This window comes from Staurois parvus, unplaced genomic scaffold (assembly GCF_062004578.1).
Source record: "Staurois parvus isolate SC_StPar_1 unplaced genomic scaffold, SC_StPar_1.0 ptg002362l, whole genome shotgun sequence".
Taxonomy (NCBI): Eukaryota; Metazoa; Chordata; class Amphibia; order Anura; family Ranidae; genus Staurois; species Staurois parvus.
Window position 1 is genome coordinate 387,604 of NW_028320158.1, and position 24,956 is coordinate 412,559.

Consider the following 24,956-nt stretch of genomic DNA (forward strand, 5'->3'; position numbering starts at 1 on the left):
AATAATAAATAATAGTGTGTAAATAAAGTACAATATGTGCAAACTGATATAACAAATTCCCCCCAAAATAGTGAAGGTATAAATAAGTATAAAGGACTACATATGCTAATACTAAACACCTGACAACCCCACTAACCCCCAAAAAGTGCTGAAGTGCAATAATATAACCAATATCTTAAACTTCCAAGACGCAGTGAGCACCAATGAATCCAATATACCATGTGCACCTCCACCACATGAATTGCACCGTCACCTTAGTAATTGACCCATAAACTACAGGTCAAAATGCATTTTCAGCTTAAATGGTCAGCTTGTCACTGTTAACTGCCAGATAGAATGACCCACCATACACTCTGGTTGATAAGAATATGGAGTGGTACCTGTCCCCTTTAAAGAATTCCACAATCCAGGATGAGGTGTAGAATTCAATTTCAAGTCCACAGACAGTAAAATGTCAGTAAAGAACAGAGAGAGGGCGCACAGGCCTAGTGCATTACCATAAAAAATGTTTAATAAGAAATAAAATAGGTGTTGTACTCACAAACGACAATAAAGTCACGGCACATCATAAAAGAACAGCTGGGTCAACACCGCGCTGAGTAACAGTCCGTAATGGGTAATATAGACATCCAATATGCTGACGCGTTTCAAGGACTTGCCTCTTCCTCAGAGCCACCAGCTCTAGGCCTGTGCGCCCTCTGTTTTTTCTTTCCTCATTCAGTATATTTGGATTCCCCCGGTCTATTTGAGGGCAGCAAGGTGTGCATGTTCCAGGACATTCTTAATGTGGTTGTAGCCTGCATCGAGTCCATCCCCAAGCACAGGAGCATTTGTGTTTGCTAGTAAAATGTCAGTATTGTAGACAGTCTCACATAGGGTCCTAAGATCCAGAGCGGAAATGATGTCACCCGCCTCCGTTTCAACACATTGCGTCACAACCACGTGACTTTCTCAGGAAAGGGAGGCTGTCAGGGCCTGGACTTTTAACCTGGGACCTCTACTGTGTCTGGCAGTAACTGTTCTCACTGAACTACCCGAGATTCTAGACAGCACTCTGTTTGATCCATTGGACAATCCTGCCTTGTGCCTTGTTTTCTGCTGAACCTTGAACTCTTTGCTCCTCCCATGAACTTCTTGACCTAAGCCATGTCTCTGCGCTTCCTGTTTGCCAGATTATTGCGCCTTCTCCAGCTGATATCTTGCTCTGGTTTCTCCTGCAGTCATTTGTACCTTCGCTATCGACCTTTGGCTTGTTCTTCAACTACGTTTCTGCCTCATCCCAACCTGCAACCATTTGTTACTGACCCTGACTACACTTCTGAATGATCTCTACCTGCCATATCTGTTACTGGACCCCGGCTTGCTCACCTCCTGGTGGGGTGATCCCGAGAACTGCGACCTGGTACTAACATGCAGCAAAACCCATCTCCATCATCAGGAGCTCTGGGGAATACCGGTTAGTGCTTAGACCCCGCACTTCAGGTGAGCCTCCGTCATCGGCCAGGGTAACCTGCTTGTATACCTATTCTGTTGGTTGGTCTGCTACTATAGTTACTGGTCTCTGAGCCTGACCTCTGACCATGACAGAGGCACTATGACTAAGGAAGATTTAAATACGTTGCATAGTGGTTGCTTGGAAAAAGATCAACTCGCGGGTGCTATATTTTGTTTGGACACAGTGTAGCACGACTGAGTCATTGTCATTCACGGTGTGACAGTGCTGAAAATTGGTCTGGGCAGGAAGGGGGGGGGAGTGCTCGGTATTTAACTGGTTATTAACAGGCCAAAACTATTGCATCCTGTCATCCGAATGAAACAAATTAATTTGTCAATTTCGTTATAATTCATTTCAGATTCATTGACATTCATTTATTTTGTGATTCAGAAATTCAGATACTGTATATCCAAATGTCCAAATAACAAAAATTTTGTCTAAATTTCAATTCATGACGAAACGAGTTGCATATGTCTATCAGTAGGTCCAAGCAATAAATCACCTCCTGCTGATGGCTGCTGGGAGGGTATTTACACCGACATCAGTAGTCATATAGTGCCTCAGACTTTCTGTCTGTGTTCACAGTTCACTATGTGTCTGTATATTCTGCCTTCTGGTCTGGCCTGTTTCTCTCTCTCTCTCTGTTACTTTATAATCTTCTCTGACCCTGCTCTACCTGAGTCCCCTTCTCCTCTGCTTGTACATAGTTAAGTAGTTAGTCTTCCAATTTGCACGTTTTCAGCAGATTATTTGTAGGTTGCTGTATTTGTTTTATGCAACTTGTGTTTTTTTGTGTTTTAAAATAAATTGTATTTCTTTACTTAGCTTCACAGTTTGTTGTCCTCTACATATCTTGTGACTCTATGCTGAAGGATACAAGCTTGTGGTATCCTGACAGTCACATGTGTTCCTGTAGGATTTATTTTGGTGTTTTTGACAATATCCCAGTATGGATAGCTAAAAACATTCAAAACTCATTTGATTTTTTTTTAGACTCCATATTGGTGTTTACAATATTACCGGGTAGTGGAGGCTTCTGATAACCCCCAGCTTGTGTTCCCATAGGTGGTGTGAAACAAACACAGGATAATAATGTGATTTCTGATATTGAACTTTTCACTCTGTGCGGTACATAATGCATTATCCAAAAATTATTTTTTCTTTAAATCTTGACAATTGAATATTATCTTGCTGTCAACTGATTTGATGTGTCCAGTGAAGGTTTGTGCACTGTGTGTTTTGACCAAGGTGTCACCCAGGTGTCTGTTTATGGCAACAGGATTACCCTTTGGGCTTTAAATGTTGAAAAGTTTGTCAGGGCCTGTGTCGATGGGTTTTGGGCTTGCTTGACCTCAGTTTATTTCTGAAAATATTCAGCATTCATTGACAGGTACATTTGGCCTGCTTTAAGTGGGTTTTTCATTCTCATAGACTTATATGGGAATGCAAAACTCATCAGGTGTGGACTAAAGCCCATTGCACCAGGTCATTACCATGTGTTCAGCCATAACCAGCATGTCCCCATGATGGGAATTTACTATTATTAATTATTCCATGACCTTGGTGACTGAAAATCTTCATAGGCACACTCCAGTAGAAGGGACATATATGTACCTGCATTCCAGTTGTGCTTTTAAGTTCATGGCCACAATATGAAATTTCAGTTCCAATAAGCAAATGAGCCAAAATCATTAGTCTTACCCTTTGCTTGTCTTTTATGAATATTTCCGTTTTCTCAGCCATCAGTTTTCTCTCTTCCTCCATCGTTTCCAATATCTTCTTCTCTGTCTCCTCGAGCCAGATTTTCTGAGCATCTTTCATCTCTTTTTTCTTTGTCTCTTCCGATTCTTGCAGTTTTTTTTCCATCTCCTCAATTTTTTTTTTAGTTTTTTCCTCTGAAAAAATGTGCAAATAGGAATTAAAATAATGCATAGGATGTTTTATTATAATGCATAATATTTGAACATGTATAAAGTTAGTTTACTTTGGCTCCATGATACAAAACACCAAGGTTTTTTTTTCTCAGAGAATAGGTGCAGAAACTCCCCACTTCTGTGTCACTTCTTGTCTCCGCACTCTACCCCCATCCCACCCCACCCCCGAGCACTGTCCATTGGTTCCACCCTCTACCCACCCCCCAGCATTCCTCCTTTTAGAGAATACAGAGCCAAGTATTATTTTGTTGGTTTTCACAATATTACCAGGTAATGGAGGCTTCCCATAACCCCCAGCTTGTGTTCCCATAGGCAGTGTGAATCAAACCGCCATAAATTGTATGGAATTTTTTACTGAGAGCAAGAAAAGCAGTAAAATAGATTCTATTTTGCTTGCAGCAATAGAACCCCCCCTCCCCCACCACCAACAACAAATAGACCCTCCCAACAAAATAGCACCCCCAGCAGCAACAACAGATCTCCAAACAGCCAACATTAATAGACTCTCCAGCAGCCAGCAACAATAGACCCCTCCTTCAGCAGTCGATCCCTTCAAGCAACAATTGACCCCCAGCAACAATAGATCCCCCATCAGCATCAATAGACTGCCACTAAATAATATATCCCCTCCAGTGACAACAAATCCCCTAGCAGCCAGAATCAATAGATCCTCCAGCACACTCCAGCATTCCTGCCATTAGATACATCTAGTGCTGGAAAAAAGCCCTGCAAAACGCTATTAATATATATATATATATTCTCCAACACTTTTGTATTTTTTTTTTAGTTTTACACAGCATATGGAAGGGTTAAAACTCATCAGCGGTGACACTGTCTGTGCCTCATTGTGATGATTGCCCTTCACTTTCAATGTAAATGCAATAGTATAAAAATTGAGGGAAATCTACTCTTGGACCATTCTCCCTAAGTCCCCGGTCACACTGATACGACTTTGAAATTGTGCGACTTCCAGTGAAGTCGCACAATTTCAAAGTCTGATGTCATTCCGACTTTAGATGAGACTTGCAAAACATGGATGTCTATGCAAGTCGCACCTGAAGTAGTGCATGCACTACCTTCAAAATCAGTGTGACTCCGACCAAGTCAGAATCACACCGATATGGACTACTTTAATTGCGGACAATAGGGTGCAAATCGCATAGCAAGTCGCACCCGGTATGGCTTGGCACTAAACCAGGTATACCCACTGAAAGACTCTTCTGTTCCAGTGCCAATTCAAAATATTTGATTTTCCTCACTTTCAGGTATGGGGGGCAATGGCAACACACAGAAATGCTGAATATCACCAACAGGGACACAGATGGCAATGAATGAAGAAGCTAAAGTGGAGCTCCACCCAAAAGGGGAAGTTCCACTTTAAGCCTTTGTCCCCCATTCCCTGTTAAGGATTGGCACTTTTGGGGAGGGGGTACCCAAATTTGGCAGGTACCACTCCCACTTCCACTGCGATTTCCTATGTGATTGGAAGCAGAAGTTGTCCTCCTTCCCCGTAGTCTTCTGTGACATGTGACAGGTCCTAAGAGACAACAGGACCATTCACAAGGCACAGCTCTTCTCGCGCATGCGCAGTGGGCACCAAGCTGTCACAGCCAGGAGCCCACAATGAAGATGCCGGTGTTGGGGAGAGAAGACATCTGATGAAACCAGCCATGAAGAGTACAGGTAAGTGTCTGTATTTTAAAAGTCAGCAGCTACAGTTTTTGTAGCTGCTGACTTTTATTTTTTTTTTAATTCAACTGGAACTCCGCTTTAACATCAATTTGGTTTAGTCCTGCAGCACCCTCTCCCTCAGACAGGGCTAATCCACAACAATTTCTAAAGGCAATAAGGGGGCACGCTTTACGTCTGGAGGAAAAGAAATGTAATCTCCAAATTCAGAAAGGTTTCTTCACAGTAAGAGCTGTGAGAATGTGGAATAGACTCCCTCAAGAGTTGGTTGTGGCCAGCTCAGTGGACTGCTGTAGGAAAGTCCTGGATTCTTTCTTGGATACACAGAATATAACTGGATATAACATTTATAGGGAAAGTTGATCCATGGAATATCCGATTGCCTCTTGGGGGATGAGGAAGGAATTGTTTCCCTGCAGGCGAAGATTGGATCATGCTTTGCTGGTTTTTTTGCCTTCCTCTGGATCAACTGTGGGTGTAGGATTATAACTTTTTTGTTTTTTTTATGGTTGAACTGGATGGACTTTTGTCTTTTTTTTTCAGCCAGACTAACTATGTAACTATGTAATAAAGCAAAGGGGAGCATGAATCTAGTTCATTATTGTGGATAAAGTTTTGAGGATAAAACCTATACACAGGCACTCATAAACATTCTTGGGAATAGTACATAATATATACCGTAAATGAATCATGGTGACAATCTGTGTTTTTCAGTATTCCAGTTTGGGCAGTAAACCAAAAAGCATCTCCGTCTGTTATACTTACCTAAACTCCTGAGATACCACCCTCAAATTTTCTTGGCCACCCAACAATTGCGTGCATAACAGTATCATGATGAAAGCCCAATGTACTTACATTGTTGCAGAATCCATCTTTCATCTTTTGGCTGGCCTGGGGAGATTGCAACATCATATCTGCCCTGGACCTTTCGTGATGATACTGTGATATGCCTGTAAATTGAAGTGCTACACTACTGCTAAGAGGTCCAGATACAACTTTATTCCAGCAAAGGTCAAGGAGACAATCCAAATGGTATGCAGCATATTTCACAGCGTAAATGTTGGTAAGGTCTGTGTTTTTATTCACACTGGAAGGAATACCATTAAAAGTCCAGTTCACATCTACTCCATTCACATTGTGTTCAATCAAGTCCTCATGAAGGGGCATCTTTGGACCCCTGAAATGCATAGCCTACTCTTTGGATTGTCCCCCTGACTTTTATTGAAATAAAGTTGTATCTGGACCTCTTAGCAGTGGTGTGGCGCTCCAATTTACATTTTTGTTATGGTTGAACTTAGAAGATGGAGCCCCAGTGCGTGGCACAGGACACAGGCATCTGACACAGAATTGTTGATTTCTGAAGAGTCTTATATAGTCTACAGAGACGGAGGAAAATGAGAGGACACAGATCAATGTTCCATTACAAAGGACTTGCATTTTGAATATTTTAGAGACTGATGGGGTCTTTTTAAAGTTAGACTAAAGGGAATACTTTGTAATACATTGGGTAATAAAATAAAATGTGGCAACCTAGACTTGTAAGAAAAAGGAAGATAAAGCTTTGTTCAGACTATCTATAACAGGGGTCTCCAACTTTTCAAACACAGGGACAGTTTGCTGTCCTTCAGACTTTAGGGGGGCTGGACTGTGGCCAGTGGAGGAAGAAAATGTCCCTGACAGAGCATCTGTGAGAATAAACATTACCTTAGGGTTGGCGGTCAGCAGGAGGAGTAATGCCCCATCATTGGTATTAGAGGCAAGAATATTGCCCAACCATTGGTATCAGTGAAAGATATACTGCCCCATTGTTGGTGCCAGTGGGGAAAATACTGTCCTATCATTAATCTTAGAGGGAGGAATAGTGCCCCATCATTCAGGTCAGTGGCAGGAATTATGTCCCACTATTGGTGGAGGAATAGTGCCCCAAGTGCTGAATAAAGGCAAGCAAAGAGCCGCATCTGGTTCCCGGGCCATAGTTTGGAGACCCCAGATTTATAACATGTGGATGTTGATAGGAAACAAACAGAAGATGAAATTCTTCAAGCATGAGAACAAGGGGTATTTACAAAAATCTATTGAAGGATGTGGAAGAAAGGACTATGTAAGAACTGATAAAAAAGCCAAATAATGAACAGAGCTGAACACAAAGAGATTACCATATACGTTCAGCTTTACAAACAAAGCACACTATGGGGTCGATTTACTTACTTTCCAAATTGCAGTTGCTCTAGAGCTTAATAAATGAGCAGCTCTGCTGACTTCCATCATCCAATCATGTGCAAGCAAAGTGCTTTTTTTTAAATTTTCCTTGCACGTGATTAGGTATTCCTTGCAAAGTGAATCTTTATCTCATTTACAAAGCTCTGGAGCAATTGCAGTTGCAGTGTAACTGCCCCTTGTATGGTGCACAGTCTATTTGCCTTTAGTAAATCAATCCCTATGTTGTCCCATATGGGTATAGCAGCATAGTGTGCTAAACCTACCAAACAGCCAGGGCTCCCTTTCTATTCAAGCAATAACATTTAGAGGAAGCGTCTTGAAATACTCTAAAACTAGTAATGGCTCCTAAGTTATTGTAGGGATGGAGCAGTCTTTGGGACCATTTGAGTGCATTGCCATAGAAGAAAGTGCTGTCCTGTTCTTTTGGGCCAGGAGAAAGAGAGAGGAAACAATGTACCATATTTTTCGCTCCATAAGACGCACTTTTTTCCCCCTAAAAAAGGGGGAAATGTCAGTGCATCTTATGGAGCAAATATAGAGCAGCCGGTCCAGTATTTCCACCACCACCGTGTCAGAATAATGGGCCGGCCGCTCCTCTCTTCTGTGTAGCTGGACCTTACCTGTTCCTCGGTCCAGCGCTGCACAGTCTTCCCACGTCGGCATCTGTAGTGTGGGCTCTCGGCTGTGACAGCTGGGTGCCCAATGCGTATGCACGAGAAGCACACATGACAGGTCCCAGAAGTCTCTGGTCACCTGTACTGTGTCCGCAGTCTCTGGTCATTCCCTGTACTATGTCCGCAGTCTCTGGTCATCTCCTGTACTGTGTCCGCAGTCTCTGGTCATCTCCTGTACTATGTCCGCAGTCTCTGGTCATCCCCTGTACTATGTCCGCAGTCTCTGGTCATCTCCTGTACTATATCTGCAGTCTCTGGTCATCTCCTGTACTGTGTCTGCAGTCTCTGGTCATCTCCTGTACTGTGTCCGCAGTCTCTGGTCATCTCCTTTACTGTGTCTGCAGTCTCTGGTCATCTCCTGTACTGTGTCCGCAGTCTCTGGTCATCTCCTGTACTATATCTGCAGTCTCTGGTCATCTCCTGTACTGTGTCTGCAGTCTCTGGTCATCTCCTGCACTGTGTCCGCAGTCTCTGGTCATCTCCTGTACTGTGTCCGCAGTCTCTGGTCATCTCCTGTACTGTGTCCGCAGTCTCTGGTCATCTCCTGTACTGTGTCTGCAGTCTCTGGTCATCTCCTGTACTGTCCGCAGTCTCTAGTCATCTCCTGTACTGTGTCTGCAGTCTCTGGTCATCTCCTGTACTGTCCACAGTCTCTAGTCATCTCCTGTACTGTGTCCGCAGTCTCTGGTCATCTCCTGTACTGTGTCTGCAGTCTCTGGTCATCTCCTGTACTATGTCCGCAGTCTCTGGTCATCTCCTGTACTGTGTCTGCAGTCTCTGGTCATCTCCTGTACTATGTCTGCAGTCTCTGGTCATCTCCTGTACTGTGTCCGCAGTCTCTAGTCATCTCCTGTACTGTGTCCGCAGTCTCTGGTCATCCCCTGTACTGTGTCCGCAGTCTCTGGTCATCTCCTGTACTGTGTCCGCAGTCTCTGGTCATCCCCTGTACTGTGTCTGCAGTCTCTGGTCATCTCCTGTACCGTGTCTGCAGTCTCTGGTCATCTCCTGTACTGTGTCTGCAGTCTCTGGTCATCTCCTGTACTGTGTCTGCAGTCTCTGGTCATCTCCTGTACTGTGTCTGCAGTCTCTAGTCATCTCCTGTACTGTGTCCGCAGTCTCTGGTCATCCCCTGTACTGTGTCTGCAGTCCATTGGATCAGAATATTTTTTTTTCTTGTTTTCTGCCTATAAAACCTAGGTGCGTCTTATGGAGCGAAAAATACGGTAATTGATAAGAATGCAGCACAGGCACATAAAGTTATCAGGTCACACATTTTCTTGCAGGATCAAATATAACACTGTGTAAATTTGGCCCATTAAGGTGTTGGCAACCAATATGCAAAGCAAATCCCAACATATTTCATCCAAAGAAAGCTCAGGGGAGCAGTAGGGGTTATGTTCTATACGTTTGCATTTATTGACTTGCCAGAGTGTTATATTTGGTACCAATACACACATGTGTTGGAAATGCATTTCATATTTTTGTAAGAATTTTGGGAGTTATGCTTTATGACTGTAAGAGTTCAGCTTGCCAAATTGTCTATACATTTAATGAGGGATGCAAGTCCTAGTTTTATGTGCTTATTCAGTAAAACTGTTGATTTTATGTACTGTTTTGAGAGATCAGCCACCTTTAACGCCCCATTCCTTTTTTTTTTCAGGTCTTACTTGGTAATGTCAGGGCAGGAGCCGAGGAACGGACAGGCAGGCCTAACAATGTAATGCACTGGCTGACGACAACCACCACCCACAGACCGAGGTCCCTCAGGGCGCGGAGTCTAAGTCCCAGGCTGCCCTTCACCTGGGCCCCTGATGGTGGGGATGGACTTGACGCAGCCAGGAACCAGGTCGCGGCCCCCGAGACACCTCAGCTGCGGTAATGGCCGCCGCCAATGGCGTGTAGCTGGTGGAAGAAACAAAAGAGTAGTCAGACAAGCCGGGGTCAACAACAACAGGACAAAACAGTACAGGACAGCAGACGAGAATCACAGGTCACGAGCCGGGTTCAGCAACAGAGGGTCAGATCAAAGGAGAATACAAAGAATAGTCAAGTCACAAGCCGAATCAGATTCCAGGAGAGTCACGAGAGTCAGAACAGAGTAATAGTAACACAAAGACACAAGACACAAGTGCAAAGAGCATGTGCGGGCCACAGGCTTATATGTCATCAGCCACGCCCCTCTGGGGGGTGGACCTCAGAGACCTGAAGGCATAAAAAGGTTTCCCATCATGCACAGCAGAATCCAAGATGGACGCCAGCACATGGAGTAACATAACCTTAGGGAAAAGGTAGGACCTTGACAGGTATATACAGTATATACATTATATATACAGTATATACAGCATTAGAGATTGTGGTGGTATATGCAGGTTATAGTACAAAACATGGTACCTGCCCCATTTTGTTGTTCTGTTGATATACTGGTGAGGGGGCACACTGGACACCTTGGCAACCATTGTGCTCTATGCTGGGTGTCCAGTGCACCTCTGTACCTTTTAAGGATGGGTGGGCTCCCTCCAGGCTCACCTTCCCTCAGTCTATCCATTATGATACATGTGCCTCTACTATGGAGGCTCTCAATATTTTTAGCGTTAGGACTGCAGATAATACCAGGGTGCCATGAAGAGGCACTACAGCTTACGCATGTATTTGCAAATGTGTGCAAACTAAACCCCTGTTTTTAACACAAACTGTTAGACAGGGTATGGTAAGCTGAGCTGGGAATTTTTCTTTGTTGTTGTCCGATATACCCTGGTTATAGCCCTCAAGAAGTTATATGTTGTACAGGATGGCAGGGATGGGTCCTGTATAGGATGTATGTGTCTACTTTGTTTGGGTTGTAGTCCCTTTAAATGAGACGACAAATAGCAAATTGGAATACTCAGGGGTTCCCACCCGTACTGGGTGAAACGGTTCTAGAATCAACCATCACAGAGGGGGAAATCTGACTTGCAGTGTTCCGGGATTTCCCCATGTGGGTCCCAGAATTCAGAGGCTCTAAGAACGTTTAGGTGGGAAGGTGCCTCCATGTCAGGGCAGGAGCTGAGGAACGGACAGGCAGGCCTAATAACAATGTAACGCACTGGCTGATGACAACCACCACCCACAGACCGAAGTCCCCCAGGGCGCGGAGTCTAAGTCCCAGGCTGCCCTTCACCAGGGCCCCTGATGGTGGGGATGGACTTGACGCAGCCAGGAACCAGGTCGCGGCCCCCGAGACACTTCAGCTGCAGTAATGGCTGCCGCCAATGGCGTGTAGCTGGTGGGAAAGACAATAGAGTAGTCAGGCAGGCCGGGTCGACAACAACAGGACAAAACGGTACAGGACAGCAGACGAGAATCATGGGTCACGGGCCGAGTTCAGCAACGGAGGATCAGATTAAAGGAGAACACAAAGAATGGTCAGGTCACAAGACGAGTCAGATTCCAGGAGAGTCCCGAGAGTCAGAACAGAGTATAGCGACACAAGACACAAGTGCAAAGGGCATGTGCGGACCACAGGTTTATATGTAATCAGCCACACCCCTCTGGGGGATGGACCTCAGAGACCTGAAGGCATAAAAAGATTCCCACCATGCTCTGCAGAGATCCAACATGGATGCCAGCACATGGAGAAACATAACCTCTGGGAAAAGGTAGGACCTTGACACTCCAACCCTGACTACAGGTATCTTAGTATGCTAGTGAGACGTTGATGTGTACTGCTTGGGCAACTAAGATGCTGATGTGCTGTGGTGACCTTTTCTTTGGACCCCTGGAGCAGGGAGGAATTTAAACCATGTTATGGGACAAGGTTTACGCTGGCAGTGAGCCAAAGTTTTGCTTTACACCTAAGGTTAATTGATTATTTGATTGTTTGCTTTTACTTACATGGCTGGCTGGTGATCTGGACTCCCCCAAATATCACAGTGATCACATACACTTGAAATAAGTATAAATACCGGAGCCAAATCATATCACATTGTTACCATTGCTTTTCAAAATGGTGAAGGGATTATGTTAGTGGATGCTGCAGATATGAATCATTAGAGATGTCCTTGATGTAAGTTCAACTTGAATATCGTCCATTTGTGTGTTCGGTGAACAGGTGAACAGTGGGGTGCCCGTCGATGCTGAGCACCCCACAATGCACTGCGCTCTGACAGCGCATTGTGATTGGCCAAAGCAATGCACCTGGCCACAGGTCAAGTGCAATGCTTTGGCCAATCACAGCACAATTGAATGGATTTGGCGGTGACGTCACTGCTAGCTCTGCCCAATTGTTTACATCTGCCCGGCAAATGTCAAATGCAGCAAGTGCTCGGCGGGTGTGGACGGGTTGGCAAAAAAACATTTTTTTGGCTTTTTTTTTAATAACGGACTTGTCAAAAACTGTTGTTTTGTTTTTATTAACATATTACACTTTTTTGGTGAATGGGTAGGGGTACTATGTACCCCATACTCACTCACATAGGAGGGGGCCAGGATATTGAGGCCCACTTGTTAAAGGGGGTTCCAGTTTCCAATAAGTCCCCTCCCCCCACAGACTCCCAAAACCAAAACCCAGGGTTGTGGGGAAGAGCCCTTGTCCTCATCAACTTGGGGACAAGGTGCTTTGGGAGGGTGGAGAGCCCCCCCAACCCCAAAGCTCCCCCCCCATGTTGAGGGCATGTTGCCTGGTATGGCTCAGGAGAGGGGAGCTCACTTGCCCCCCTTTCCTGGTCTGCCAGGCCTGTGCTTGGTTCAAGGGTCTAGTAGGCATTTTAGGGGGGACCCCACGCTTTTCCCTCCACATTTTTTGAGGGTGAGGTTCCCTTAAAAGTCCTACCAAGCCTAAAGGGCCTGGTATGGCTTTTAGGGGGAACCCCGCGCATTTGTTTTTTAATTTTTTAATATGAGGTCCCTCCTAACCTTCCTATCTGACCTAAAGGGTCTGGTATTGCAAGGAGATATATCTTTAAACTGGCATCCACTTTGTATAATGCCTCCATTTCTAGATGTGTAAACAGTTTCAGTTTTGAGTTTTGCTTGTAACTTCTCTCTCGTTTCCTGTGAATAGTTTCTATTTCTCTGTAAATGGATTCACCTGATATGGTATCCCTCAGCCATTTGTAGTTTCTGTTCTTCATGTAACTATACTGATAAGAGTGGAATGTTTCATTGGTCATCCTGAATGCAGCAACACCTATTAAGTTCTGTATAACAGTTCTTGTCTTGCATTAAACTTTCAGATATACAGCTTTTACACTTCGGTGTCTGGAGCTTCATTTCTCCTGGATCCAGAGGTTAAGATAATCAAGGAAAAGTTTGGGCTACAGACAGAAATTGATCTTATCAGGTATGGATTAGGAGGGGGGATGGGGGGGGGGTTACCCCATGCTGTTTTTTTTAAATGTAATTTAAGAAAAAAGTGTCAGTCCTGTTGCAGCAGGTTCTATACATTGTACAGATGTGCAACTTTGCAGGTAGTTTAAGGGTCCCCCCCCAAGGGAACCCCCCCCCCCCCAGGTATGATATTAAATTAATTTTTCTTTTTTTTCCTTTTTTTTGTTTACTTAACTTTGAAAAGATTTTTTCATTGATTCATGTCCTTCAGGGCAGTACCCCAGTCCCCATATCACTTATTATTATTATGGCCTTCAAAATGGGCACGTTTCAATTTACAAGTTCGAGTACCATCGACTTGCATTAAATTGCATTAAAGGGGGGTGTTCGGCCCATTATTATTATTATTATACAGGATTTATGGTGCCAACAGTTTGCTCAGCGCTTTACAATATAACAGGAGACAATACAGTAACAATACAGTTCAATACAAGAGGGATTTGAGGGCCCTGCTCCTTGGAGCTTACAATCTAGGAGGGAGGAGCTAGTGGTACAAAAGGTAGTAACTGTGGGGGATGGACTGGTCAGAGGAATAGAAGATTCCATTATTAGCTGAGGGCAGGATAGGCTTCCCTGAAGAGATCGGTTTTCAGAGATCGCCTAAAAGTGAGCAGAGTAGGCGATAGTCTGATAAATTGGGGTAGAGAGTTCTAGAGGATGGGGGAAGCTCTGGAGAAGTCCTGGAGATGACCATGGGAGGAGGAGACAAGGGAGCTAGAGAGTAGGAGGTCTTGCGAGGAGTGGAGAGTACGGTTTGGGTGATATTTGGAGACAAGATCGGTGATGTAATTTGGGGCGGAGTTATAAATGGCTTTATACATTATTGTTAGTGTTTTGAATCACTATGAATCATTATGTGCAATGGGATGTGACAACGAGTGATAATGTAAACCCTCACCTTCCTTATCCTTCTCTTGCTGGCTCAGAGCATTATCATTTTGTAGAATGTTTATTTCAGCAACATGTTTGGACCTCTCGTATTCCTGTAGCACCTCTTCCGCCTGTAGAAAATGAACATGGTTGGAAATGTATTACTGAAATGCATGCCAAAAAACATATTATGTGCATACCTGAGAGAACGTTGTCCGCCTGTCCATCATCCATACATGTTGAAATCACACATATCAAATGAGGTTTAATGTCTATGGGCACCTTAGAAGAATGCCCAAATCACTCCTGACTTCTCATAGATCTTGGGCGCTACGCTAGTGAGATCTTTACACTTGAATTCCCATCTCCACCCACCTGCCTATGGAATTATGAGGATTTTTCATTACATGTTATAATATGGAGACTCCAACAAGAGGAGCATGGTAGGGTTCTATAGTAGAAGGCACCAGAGAAGGAAAGGTTATTAGAGATCTCACTAATGGAATCCTTGTGAGATCAAAGAAATCTAAACAGAACAAAACAACCCCAAGGAGTTTTATTCAATCCAAACTCTTCCCAAAATTAAAAATAAATGAATACACCTCAGTGTATTTGTGTGTATATATATATATATATATATATATATATATATATATATATACAGTGGGGATCGAAAGTTTGGGCACCCCAGCTAAAAATTTGTATTAATGTGCATAAAGAAGCCAAGGAAAGTTGGAAAAATCTCCAAAAGGCATCAAATTACAGATTAGACATTCTTATAATATGTCAACAAAAGTTAGATTTTATTTCCATCATTTACACTTTCAAAATAACAGAAAACAAAAAAATGGCGTCTGCAAAAGTTTGGGCCCCCTGCAGAGTTAATATCTTGTACTGCCCCCTTTGGCAAGTATCACAGTTTGTAAATGCGTTTTGTAGCCAGCCAAGAGTCTTTCAATTCTTGTTTGAGGTATCTTTGCCCATTCTTCCTTACAAAAGTCTTCCAGTTCTTTGAGATTTCTGGGCTGTCTGTCACGCACTGCTCTTTTAAGGTCTATCTATAGATTTTCAATTATGTTGAGGTCAGGAGATTGTGAAGGCCATGGCAAAACCTTCAGTTTACGCCTCTTGATGTAATCCCCCGTGGATTTCAAGGTGTGTTTAGGATCATTATCCATTTGTAGAAGCCATCCTCTCTTTAACTTCAGCTTTTTCACAGATGGCATCAAGTTACCATCCAAAATTTGCTGAAATTTTATTGAATCCATTTTTCCTTCTACTCATGAGATGTTCCCTGTGCCACTGGCTGCAACACAACTCCAAAGCATGATTGATCCAACCCCATGCTTAACAGTTGGACAGAGGTTCTTTTCATTAAATTCTGTGCCCCTTCTTCTCCAAACGTACCTTTGGTTATTCCAGCCAAAAAGTTCAATTTTAACCTCATCGGTCCACAGAACTTGTTTCCAAAATGCATCAGGCTTGTCTATATGTTCATTTGCAAAGTTCAAACGATGATTTTTGTGGTGAGGACGTAGAAGAGGTTTTCTTCTGATGACTCTTCCATGAAGACCATATTTGTACAAGTATCTCTTTATAGTGGAATAGTGTACCACAACTCCAGTGTCTGCCAGATCTTTCTGGAGGGATCGTGCAGTCAAACGTGGGTTTTGAATTGTTTTTCTCACAATCCTGCGAGCTGTTCTGTCTGATATTTTTCTTGGTCTTCCAGATCTTGCTTTAACTTCCACTGTTCCTGATGACTGCCATTTCTTAATTACATTCCGAACAGAGGATATTGACATCTGAAAACGCTTTGCTATCTTCTTATAGCCTTCTCCAGCTTTGTGAGCGTCAACTGTTTTCAGTTTCAGTTTTCTAGACAACTGCTTAAAAGAACCCATGGTGCTGATTGTTGGGGCAAGGTCAGATGAGTCTGGGCATTTAAAACCTGAGATTGACATCACCTGGTCTTCCCAGACGATGATTGAGAACAATCCATGACACTGGCAGGTCTCAGCCTGGCAAAGGGGGCAGTGCATGCTATAAATTCTGCAGGGTGCCCAAACTTTTGCAGACGCCATTTTTTGTTTTCTGTTATTTTTTAAGTGTAAATGATGGAAATAAAATCTAACTTTTGTTGACATATTATAAGAATATCTAATCTGTAATTTGATGCCTTTTGGAGATTTTTTTCATCTTTCCTTGGCTTCTTTATGCACATTAATACAAATTTTTAGCTGGGGTGCCCAAACTTTTGATCCCCACTGTATATATATATACACACACACACTTTTTTTTTTTTTTAAATGGATTAGTTCACCTTTACCCGCAAACTGCCTACACGGAGACGCCTGTAGATAAGCACAAACTGTAAAGCTTTGACCAAGGTTAGACAGTGCCCTTTCTATAGTTGTAGGCCATTTATGTACCTCCTGAAGTCTGGCTGAAAAATGTCCTGGAATAATCCTGTCCTGCCTTGTTGCTAGGACATTGCTAGGACACTCCCGGCAGTTACTGCTCAGCTCCACCATCACAAGAGCGAGCTCTCTGCACATGGGTGTTCCACTATCTCCTCCATCACAGAATCGCTGAGCTCAGTGCTATTGTGACAGGGGAGAGAACATATGTGAAGGGGGGTTGAATCAGACAGAAGTGTCTTAGCAACATCCTAGGAACCAGGCAGTATGGGATAATTCAATCTGTGGCAGTTTTTCAGCCATATATTTGGAGATACATAAATGGACTACACCTATAGCAAGAGCGTGATCCAACTTTAGTCAAAGCTGTACAGTTTGTGTTTATAATCCGGCACCCCTTACCTGCATAGGTAGTTTATTCTATTTCTTCAGTAGCTAGGTTTAAGACCCTTCAGAGGTAGCCAGCTATAATTCAGTACATAAATGTTCTTACAAAGAAGCAAAGAAATGTAGTCTGTGATTTTATATGAATTGTAACAATGTAACATGCAGCAATTTCTTATTCTGTATTTAAATATAAACCAAATTCACCAACCTTTACACCTTTTCCACTTTCCTCGTTATATTTGTCTTTTATAGCTTTCAAGGCTTCCTGGAACTTGGCATGTCCCCCAGGCACCATGTACTCTCTCCCAGACAAAGCTTTCTCAAAGTCCACGGAATGCTTCTTAATGATTGCCCAGCATACCTCCCGAGACTTCTCCTCATTCTTGGCAATAAATTTACTTTTTGTTTTGTCTAAACATTTCTGAAGGCAAAGAAATATAAAGGCTTTACTCATGTTGTCAAGTATAGGGATGAGCCAAATGTACCCAGGTTTAGTTTGGGGTGGGTGATCTCTGTGCACTGTGCATTATGCACTCCTGGCCCCTGCACTCTTTGCATTATGTACTCCTGGCCCTGCACTCTGTGCATTATGTACTCCTGGCCCTGCACTCTGTGCATTATGTACTCCTGGGCCCTGCACTCTGTGCATTATGTACTCCTGGCCCTGCACTCTGTGCATTATGTACTCCTGGGCCCTGCACTCTTTGCATTATGTACTCCTGGCCCTGCACTCTGTGCATTATGCACTCCTGGCCCCTGCACTCTTTGCATTATGTACTCCTGGCCCTGCACTCTGTGCATTATGTACTCCTGGGCCCTGCACTCTGTGCATTATGTTCTTCTGGCCCCTGCACTCTTTGCATTATGTATTCCTTGGCCATGCATTCTGTGCATTATGTACTCTTGACCTCTGCATTCTTGGATATATTTTACAGTATATACTTCTACAGCAGACTGTTCATGATCTCAACAGTTGCTGGTTGCTAAACAGTCCCCAACTACTTTAAAAAAAGTTCCTGTTTAAGTTGGGCTCAAACACGTGTAATTTCTCTGTCTAGTCCTGGACAGTCTTTCCAGTTAGCTAGGAAATGCAGGCTTTCCCACATTGCACAGAAACGTCTCTGCATCAATCTTGGGGTTTTTATTATTGCAGAGCAGTTGTGGAACTATTTTGTACTGAGCTCTGGCTGGGATGGCACCACTAATGCACATTCAAGGGTCAGCCATGGCAGTTCTAGTAAGATTGACTTAGTCTCTGAAACACTTACTATACGGTATGTGGGTAAAACTGTCCACGAAGGCAGTGTAGTTGGGGTTTTCCATCCCTTGATTCACGGCAACCACAGATCTCATGTCAGTACAGGTACCCACAGGGGAGTGAAGTCTCATTCCTCATCTTCTTGTGACCTGTCCCTTGAACAGACAGAGGACACAGGGGAAGGTTCACCTTCTACTGACAGAAGATCTTAACAGTAAGTGGGGAGTGAGCAATCTCCATACTGCCTTCTACAAGTTCCACTTCCTCTACAACCTCTTACAACACAGTGCTCCCAGCCTTCTAAATACCCCTTCCAGAGCCTTCCCCAGCTCATAAATCCCCGTCAGCCACAGAAGCCCCATTCCACATTATGCCTCCCTGGGGAGCTCCTCAGGCCCAAAAGTGCCCCTGAAGCCTTCTGCAAAACCCCCAATGCCCCAAAACATGTTCCAGGCTGCTCTATACCCAAAAAGCCTCACACAGACCCCTTAGTCTGCTCGAAGTGCAGAAGTGACACCAGGTAGGTTGTCATTCTTATTGTGTAGGCAGAAATGCCTGTGCCAACCTGCGTTGCTGGGGAGGGCTCTTGAACATCTGCTTAGTTCAAGGTGGCTGATCTCTGGGGGAATATTGGTAGCTGAGCAACATGTTGCTTATGATTTTCCTTGCATTCTAGTGATAGATGAGCCTCTGGAATGTCTTCATTCTGGGTATAATCTGTCAACAACAATACATATAAATCATCAGGGAGGAACAAAGAGTTCCATAGTAGTTAGGATGGTCACGTTCAACCTGTCTTGGCCGAAGTGTCAAAGTCTGGCTCTGTGGTGTGAGAAATTGGCAGGGGTACGTTTTAGGATGACAATGCCTGGATCCAAGTGAATGGTCCTTAATATCTCTAATTATTCATTCCAAACATAAGGGTGTTTCAGGATATCTTTCTCTGGTGGGAATACGAGTTGCGAATCTTCTAGAGTCACAATTCATCAAAATGTGATAAGGTTGTATTTATTACTGTAACAATCAGTGGATGATACAGGATACATCGGGTATAGAATATTCCTACATTTTTCAACATGGTTTTTCTTCAGATGCAGTGTTTTTATACGTTATCCTAACAGGTTGTATTCAGGTTTCCAGACACAACACCACAGGAAATTGATGCCTTGATTGCTACTTAAGATGGTTATGCAGAGTTATTTCTATCCCCTGAAGTCATTTCCATCCTGTGACTTTGCTTCCTAGTCTAACTTGCAAGGCCAAAAGACCTCTGGTCTTGCTTGTAGCTCAGAATGAGCCAAAAAGAATGTGGCTCATAGATCCCATCAGTCTAATAGCCCAGGCCTGTTTTTAGATCGTTCAGATGTGTTGGTACAGGGTCCAGTCTTCCACCCAAGATGCTGAGAGATTGAAGCTTCTCTGAATCAGTTATCCTGACTTTGCCATAGGCAAGTAAAGCAGCTTTCCATAAGGTGTGCTACTGGATTTTGAAAGCCTATCTCTGTTGGTTAGATTCCAGGAAGTTTGTTTCTTTTCCAGGGGTCATTGGAGGCTATTCCTTTTGGTTTGTGCCTTTTATTTAGGAGGTCATTCATATTCAATCCCCTGTCATATCCTCTTTCCAACGTTACTGTGTCCCTTTTTTTATAATTATCATTAAATCACTATCTTGGCATTCATTGAGGGTCACAGCTCCCTTTCCACATGTGTATATGGCTAATGTTTTTTTCTACTGCTTGCCTACAAGTGAGGCATGGCTCATGTGAGAGGAGTCATATAGGCTCTAATCAATGAATAGGTGTTTCAAAAAACTATAGTGAAATACAAAATATCGTGCTGGATGCAAAAAATTACATAAATATAAGGGAAATCAAATAAAGATATCAAAAACCCCTTGCTGCCACTATGTGAAATAACAAATGCAAACAAAAACCACAGTGATAGCGAGAAAAGTGGTGCACACACTTATCAGTGATAAACAATAATGATGTTAAATAACATATATTCCAAACAATAAATCAACAGACAAAATCCCCAAAAAGTCATTAATGTGTAGGAGAGAGTTGTCCGAAGTTCAAATCCAACTCCACATATCCTAAAATCCACCACGTGATCAAAAAAAAATTCAGTGGTAAAAAACTGGTCACAGTGTGCCCCCACACGGGTGTGCACTTACCAGTGCTCTATTGTCCTCTGCTTTGGCAGGTGATAAAAGAGGGCTTTAAATGGAAGTGTTATATTCTCTCCTTAATGCAGGAGGTGAAAGGAGTCCCCAATATTCACTTATTCAGCCACCTGGACCCAAAGATCTCACAAGGTATCCGATGACACTCCATATCCAACCATATCATGTAAATAGAAAAGGAACAAGGCCCACTCCAAGGGTGTAGTAGAAATATACCAAATACTTTATTGCTCTTTAAAATCGCACTCACGGTGACCACTGTTTTTTACCACTGAATTTATATGATCACGTGGTGGATTTTAGGATATATGGAGTTGGATTTGAACTTCGGAGAACTTTCTCCTACACGTTAATGACTTTTTTGGGGATTTTGTCTGTTGATTTATTGTTTGGAATATATGTTATTTAACATCATTATTATTAGTTTATCACTGATAAGTGTGTGCACCACTTTTCTCACTATCAGTGTGGTTTTTGTTTGCATTTGTTAGCTCACATAAAAGAAATTAGAGAAAGTTGATAAAGACACACAAAAAAGAAGGTTAAGAAATTTAATAGGGACCTAATGGATTTTAATAATAATAAGATTTATCTGTGGCAAAATGATCAGAGAGGAGTGAAGGATGGCTCAACCAATCCCTCTGTGATGAGCACATCCGCCACTCCTGAGAGAAACGTTAATGCACAGAATGACTTTCAATCTAGTATACAGAGAGAAGGTAATATGCCTACAACTGGTCTGGATTCGAAACCTATAAATGTTGGTAAACTGAAAACCACTAATAGAATGGGGGGGGTCACACATCAGGAGGAGGGGGTACAGAGGTTGTAGAGCTGGCAGAAGAATCCAACAACAAAAAGAGAAGGAGATATTGAATAAAGAAGGCATCTACAATATCAGTAAAGCCACTTTGTCATCTAAGGAACTGAATATTTTGAATTTGGGGCTTAAATGTGCCACCAAGAAGCCCATTGATAAATGTGGTGTATACATTGATATACACAAATATATTAGACAGTTGAACCTTAAAAAATATTTTTTAAATAATCCAAAGATTAATATTCCCTATGACCAGTCTATTGGGGTAGAAATTAATAGTAGACTTAGAAATAAGTCCACTTTTAACCCTCAGAATTCTGCTAACCAATGTTTAGAGGTACAGTGAAGGAAATGCATATTTGATTCCCTGCTGATTTTGAATGTTCGCCCACTCACAAAGAAATGATCAGTCTAAAAATTGAACACTGAGAGACAGAATGGCAACAAAAAAATTCAAAATAAATGCATGTCTTAAAAATAATGCACTGGTTTGCATGTTCATAAGGGAAATAAGTATATGATCCCCTATCATTCAGAAGGATTTCTGGCTACCAGGTGTCTTTCTTACAGGTTACAAGCTGAGATTAGAAGCAGTCTCTTAAAGGGAGTGCTGCTAATCTCATTGTGTTACCTGTATTAAAGACACCTGTCCACAGGAGCAATCAAACCATCAGATTCCAAACTCTCCACCATGGCAAAGACCAAAGAGCTGTCCAAGGATGTCAGGGACAAGATTGTAGACCTACACAAGGTTGGACTGGGCTGCCAAACTATGGCCAAGCAGCTTGGTGAGAAGTTGACAACAGTTGGTGCAATCATTCACAAATGGAAGAAACACAAAACAACTGTCAGCCTCCATAGGTCGGGTGCACCATGCAAGATCTCACCTCGCGGAGTTTCAATGATCATGAGAACAGTGAGGAATCATCCCAGAACTACACGTAAGGATGTTGTCAATGATCTCCAGGCAGCTGGGACCACAGTCACCAAGAAAACAATTGGTAACACACACTACGCTGACAAGGACTGAAATCCTGCAGTGCCCGCAAGGTCCCTCTGCTCAAGAAAGCACATGTCCAGGCCACATGGTGGTGGAAACATTCTGCTTTGGGAGTGTTTTTCTGCTAAGGGGACAGGACAACTGCACCGCATCAAAGGGACGATGGATGGGGCAATGTACCATCAAATCTTGGGTTGAAAATGGGTCGTGGATGGGTGTTCAAGCATGACAATGACTCAAAACACATGGCCAGGGCAACAAAGGAGTGGCTCAAGAAGAAAAACATTAAGGTCCTTGTGGGAACTCACTTCAAATGGTAGAGCTCTTCTTGTTAAAGCACACAGCAACTCGCTTCTTTAAGGGCTTTTTTGCCCACTTTTATTTAAAAGAAAAAAGTTCAACAAAAAAATGCTTCCTACGCAGGGATATCCACCATCAAGCAATACCAACAAAGATTCAGCCTCCTGGCTTGTACACAGTTCAATGTCTGTCTCCTGCAGACTCTTCCCAAATTATGGCCACTAGCACACAGCTAGTCTGGCTTCCACCTGACTCCAAGGCAGAGATCTCCCGTCTGCCGGGGTGGAGCCCTCCTGACTCCTGTCTGCCAGGGTGGAGCCCTCCTGACTCCTGTCTGCCACGGTGGAGCCCAGAACCATGGTTAGGCCTCTATAAAAAGGCCTGCACACACCTGTGCAATCAGTGTGCTGGGGGTTCTCAAAACACGGACCCCGGATTGGAGATTTCATCCCTCCCAGATCTCTTTGAAATCTCCAGGCTCCAGATCCCAAAACAGACTTAATGAATAAATGAGGAAACTGAAAAGCCAGTTTCCTCTGCAATACATCAACTCTCTGGAGCCCCTCAACCTGCCTGGTTGAGAATCCAGGGTTTTCAGCTTTATTTTGACCGTGGCAGGACACCGCACTGCCACATATCCCCCCCCTTTGTTTTGACCCCATAGGGGGCGGAACACACAAACCTAAAACCCTTGCTTTAGACCTTCTGTGCGGGCTATCACCTGTAAAGGTCCAATCCTGGCTGACTTCATTTTCATCAAAGGGAGACACTACTCCCTGCCCCAAGAGGTGACTTCCCCTGTCTCCCCTTACTTGGGCTCTACTACTTCCCCATGCCTTTTTACGAGTGCGCTTCCAAAAGCGCGGTCTTTCTAATTTCCTTAAGACTATGCTAGTCCTTTTACCACTAGGGGGTTTACAAATCTCAGTACCCTTTGTAACCTGGGGTTGACGCCTAAGCTTTAAGTGCCTGGTACCTGTAACATTACAACGTGCTCCCTCAAATTCCTCTAGACCATCCCTTTTTGCTTCATTTACTTTTACAGGGGATATATTTTTAAACCCTTTAGTAACAGACATGGGCTCTTTTATTGTGGCATCAAACTCTTTTAACATCCCCTTGTTAAGCTTTGGGCCAGTTCCCTTAGACCAGGGGTGGGCAAACTTTTTGACTTGAGGGCCGCAATGGGTTCATATATTGGACCCGGGGGCCAGACCAAGAGTAGATGAATGATGTGTATGTGTCATCCATAGTAAGTATAGTAATATTCCCCCATAGTAAGCATAGTAATTAATCCCCCATATAGTAATTCATCCCCCATATAGTAATTCATCCCCCATAGTAATTCATCCCCCATAGTAATTCATCCCCCCATATAGTAATTCATCCCACATAGTAATTCATCCCCCATAGTAATTCATCCCCCATATAGTAATTCATCCCCCATATAGTAATTCATCCCCCATAGTAATTCATCCCCCATATAGTAATTCATCCCCCATATAGTAATTCATCCCCCATATAGTAATTCATCCCCCCTATAGTAATTCATCCCCCCTATAGTAATTCATTCCCCCCATATTAATTCATCCCCCATATAGTAATTCATCCCCCATATAGTAATTCATCCCCCATAGTAATTCATCCCCCATATAATAATTCATCCCCCATATAGTAATTCATCCCCCATATAGTAATTCATCCCCCCTATAGTAATTCATCCCCCATATTAATTCATCCCTCATATAGTATTTCATCCCCCCCACAGTACTATTCCCCCCCAAGTAGTAAGCCAAGTCCTCCCTGTGTCAATTCACTTACCTTTGCTCCGTGCGTTCCTCTCACCGTGTTCCCGCGCCGCTCCGGTCTTCAGGGCAGACTGTGAGAGGAGCCTAGCTCCCCTCCCCTCACGTTTGTCACACTGCCCCGCCTACACACATCCTGACAGCCACATCCGCGGGCCGGATTAAAAGGTCCGCCGGGCCGTATACGGTCCGCCGGGCCGTATACGGCCCGCCGGCCGTAGTTTGCCCATTGCTGCCTTAGACCTTTCATTCGTACAACTTGGGCGTTTACTGGACCTTTGGAAAACTTTTCCAGAGTGACTTTCCTGAACCTGTAGGGGGCCTATTACTATACTCTTAACCTCTCTTGTGTCTATTAAGACACAAGAGAAAATTGTCAGCACAGCAGAAGTTGTGTCCACTTCATTGTTGGCAACAGAGGTATCTTTTATTAATGCCAACAAGCTTGTTGCCCATCTGTCCCAGTCCATCGTCCCTGTGATCCCATCAGAGGTACTACGCAGTACCACTCCAACCGCTGAAGGAGACACAGAGG

General features: G+C 43.5%; 1 protein-coding gene across 1 annotated transcript in view; it reads right to left on the reverse strand.

Moving 5' to 3' along the window:
• LOC149431181 (guanylate-binding protein 3-like) overlaps nucleotides 1-24,956 on the reverse strand; it is a 104,034-nt gene that overhangs the window by 16,157 nt on the left and 62,921 nt on the right. The window contains exons 7-9 of the mRNA XM_089665820.1: nucleotides 17,262-17,474; nucleotides 14,275-14,377; nucleotides 3,197-3,390 (exon numbers count right to left, since the gene is read on the reverse strand). Coding sequence (XP_089521946.1) covers nucleotides 3,197-3,390; nucleotides 14,275-14,377; nucleotides 17,262-17,474 — 510 coding nt within the window. The remainder of the gene's footprint in view (nucleotides 1-3,196; nucleotides 3,391-14,274; nucleotides 14,378-17,261; nucleotides 17,475-24,956) is intronic.